The 2,228-nt window shown below is 29.7% G+C and overlaps 2 protein-coding genes across 2 annotated transcripts in view; both read left to right on the forward strand.

Annotated features, from left to right (window-relative positions):
• Window positions 1-703, forward strand: part of LOC108748642 (1-acyl-sn-glycerol-3-phosphate acyltransferase gamma-like) — a 9,546-nt gene extending 8,843 nt beyond the window's left edge. Inside the window, exon 7 of the mRNA XM_018486906.1 lies at window positions 612-703. Within this exon, the coding sequence (XP_018342408.1) occupies window positions 612-700 (89 nt within the window). The 3' untranslated portion in view covers window positions 701-703. The remainder of the gene's footprint in view (window positions 1-611) is intronic.
• Window positions 704-1,756: 1,053 nt separating this feature from the next.
• LOC108748710 (general odorant-binding protein 71) overlaps window positions 1,757-2,228 on the forward strand; it is a 10,766-nt gene continuing 10,294 nt past the window's right edge. The window contains exon 1 of the mRNA XM_018487007.1: window positions 1,757-1,990. The gene's annotated coding sequence lies outside the window, so the exon portion shown is untranslated. The remainder of the gene's footprint in view (window positions 1,991-2,228) is intronic.

A 2,228-nucleotide genomic window follows, 5' to 3' on the forward strand; every position in this document is an offset into this window, starting at 1 on the left:
AATAACCGCCAAATATCGTGTGTGGGTAGAGCAAACTAAACTGAGTCGAAAAGTCATATACTATTTTGCAATTTTCGCAATAATTAACAAGATATTAATTATTAAAAATCATCGAATATTGATTTTTAATCATTTTTTTACTCAAGTACTCTCTCTATGAACTTTACAGAAAAACATTAAGAGGAAAATTGTTATTTTCTTTTTATAGAGCTGTAAGAATTTTTTCAGAATTTTTTGTCAACTTTTTAGTACTGCATTATTGGCAACTATTTTTATCGACATGAGAAAATGCACTAAAAAATTCTGAAAAAATTCTCAGAACTTTATGAGAAGAAAATAAACAATTTTTGTCACTTGTTTTTCTGTAAAATTGATATATAGTACTTCAGTAAAAAAATATTAAAAATCAATATTCAGCGATGTTTAATAATTAATATCTTGTTAACTATTGCGAAAATTGTAAAATGGTAGAGAACTTTTCGACAATTTTATAAATATTTGGCGATCATTCTGTCTGGGTCACCCTGTAATACAATGTCATTAAGTTATAAAAGATACCTCAATTTATTTTAAATGTTGTATCATTTTAAACGGAACAAATTAAATTACAGTTTACGTGCTAATGTACAAAACTCTCGGAATGTCGGAAATAAGCAAGAGTTCATCGTATGGTACAGAGGATACAAAAAAGGACAAATAATTTCAAAGCAATTGCTTTATGAGAGATGATTCCCATAAAAAAAAATAGAAATGTCAAAACAAGGATCGAAGAAACAGATTATATGATTATACGATTTGGACAAGAAGAGTGACAAGAAAGAAGATTGGAAAAGAATAGATACGTATATATTTGATTTATACTCTTGTGTAATCCATTCAGTGCGCGCAAGCGCACGTGCAACAAATGCGTTTTCTGTATGGATTAAATATGTAACACATAGACTTATACATACTCAATATACAGAGTATTCCGAAATTCACGAATAAAAATACAACATTAAGAAAGTTTCCAAAAAATTAAGTAAAAACAGTTATTTGTAAATTTGTATTTTAAACAATAGTTTTGTGAAATAATAAGAGTTTAAATATGACCAATTGCAGATTACGCTGAAGAACATTTTGAACGCTGAAGTGCACGTTTATTAATAGTGTTTTTCCTTGAGATGCACTGGGTGGAGTCTTCCTGCTCCCGGTTAAGTTTCATTTTCAAATTTTAAATGTCACACTGGCTCTACACCATCCCTTTGTTGAGGCAGTAGCAAAATCTCACTTCGTGCATAAAACTTGCACTACTGTAGCCACGGAAACACATCAAATGAGTTCGCCTACGATCAACCATGGAAACATGCTACACTGTCTAATAGCATTTCCTACTGGAAAATTAGTGCAACACTAGTGCATACTGAATGCAACTTTATTGTTCCACTGTGAAAACCAGTTTACATATTTTCACTGTTTAATGTTCCATTGATAAAACTGGTACAAAAACTTGCACTGAGTTCAACTTTTTTTCCATCGTCTTTGAAGTGGAGACTAGTGCAAATTGAAATTGAGATTGTGCTAAGGTATGATATTACGTTACGATAGGATATTACATTATTCTAATTAATACAATGACATTGTGTTACTTTTGATGTTTCTAATAATAGCTACGCAATGATATTTTGACGTTTAAAACTCTTGAAACGTAAAAAATTAATTTAAAAAAATGTTTTAAATAAATAAATGAATCAGAATATTATAATAAAATAAATAATTTAAGTTTGACATAGTTATATATATATTTATTTATAAAATGGATATCTTATGATATATTCCATTGAATCGCACTAAACCTGCACTATTACTGCGCTATTAATGCAGTTTTCATCGAAATCTAGTACAACACTGGTGTTACACCAGTTTTCTCAGTGGAAAACGCTATAAGTGTTGCATTAGTGTAGCCAAGGAAAAACACTATAATGGTACCATATACTCGATTTGTGGACAAGTGTAAATATAAACTGTAATTGGTTACATTTAAAATCTTATAGATCTCAAAAATTACTGCTTAAAATAAAAATTGTATACATAACTTTTTTATTTAATTTTTCTAAAATTTTCTTGTGATATTTTGATTCGCAAATTCCAGGACACTCTGTATATACATACACATATACGTGTGTGTATATGTGTGTATGTGTGTATGTGTGTGCGTGCGTGCGTGCGTGTGGTGTGTGTGTGTGTGT

This window comes from Trachymyrmex septentrionalis, unplaced genomic scaffold (assembly GCF_001594115.1).
Source record: "Trachymyrmex septentrionalis isolate Tsep2-gDNA-1 unplaced genomic scaffold, Tsep1.0 scaffold109, whole genome shotgun sequence".
In the NCBI taxonomy this organism is placed as follows: domain Eukaryota; kingdom Metazoa; phylum Arthropoda; class Insecta; order Hymenoptera; family Formicidae; genus Trachymyrmex; species Trachymyrmex septentrionalis.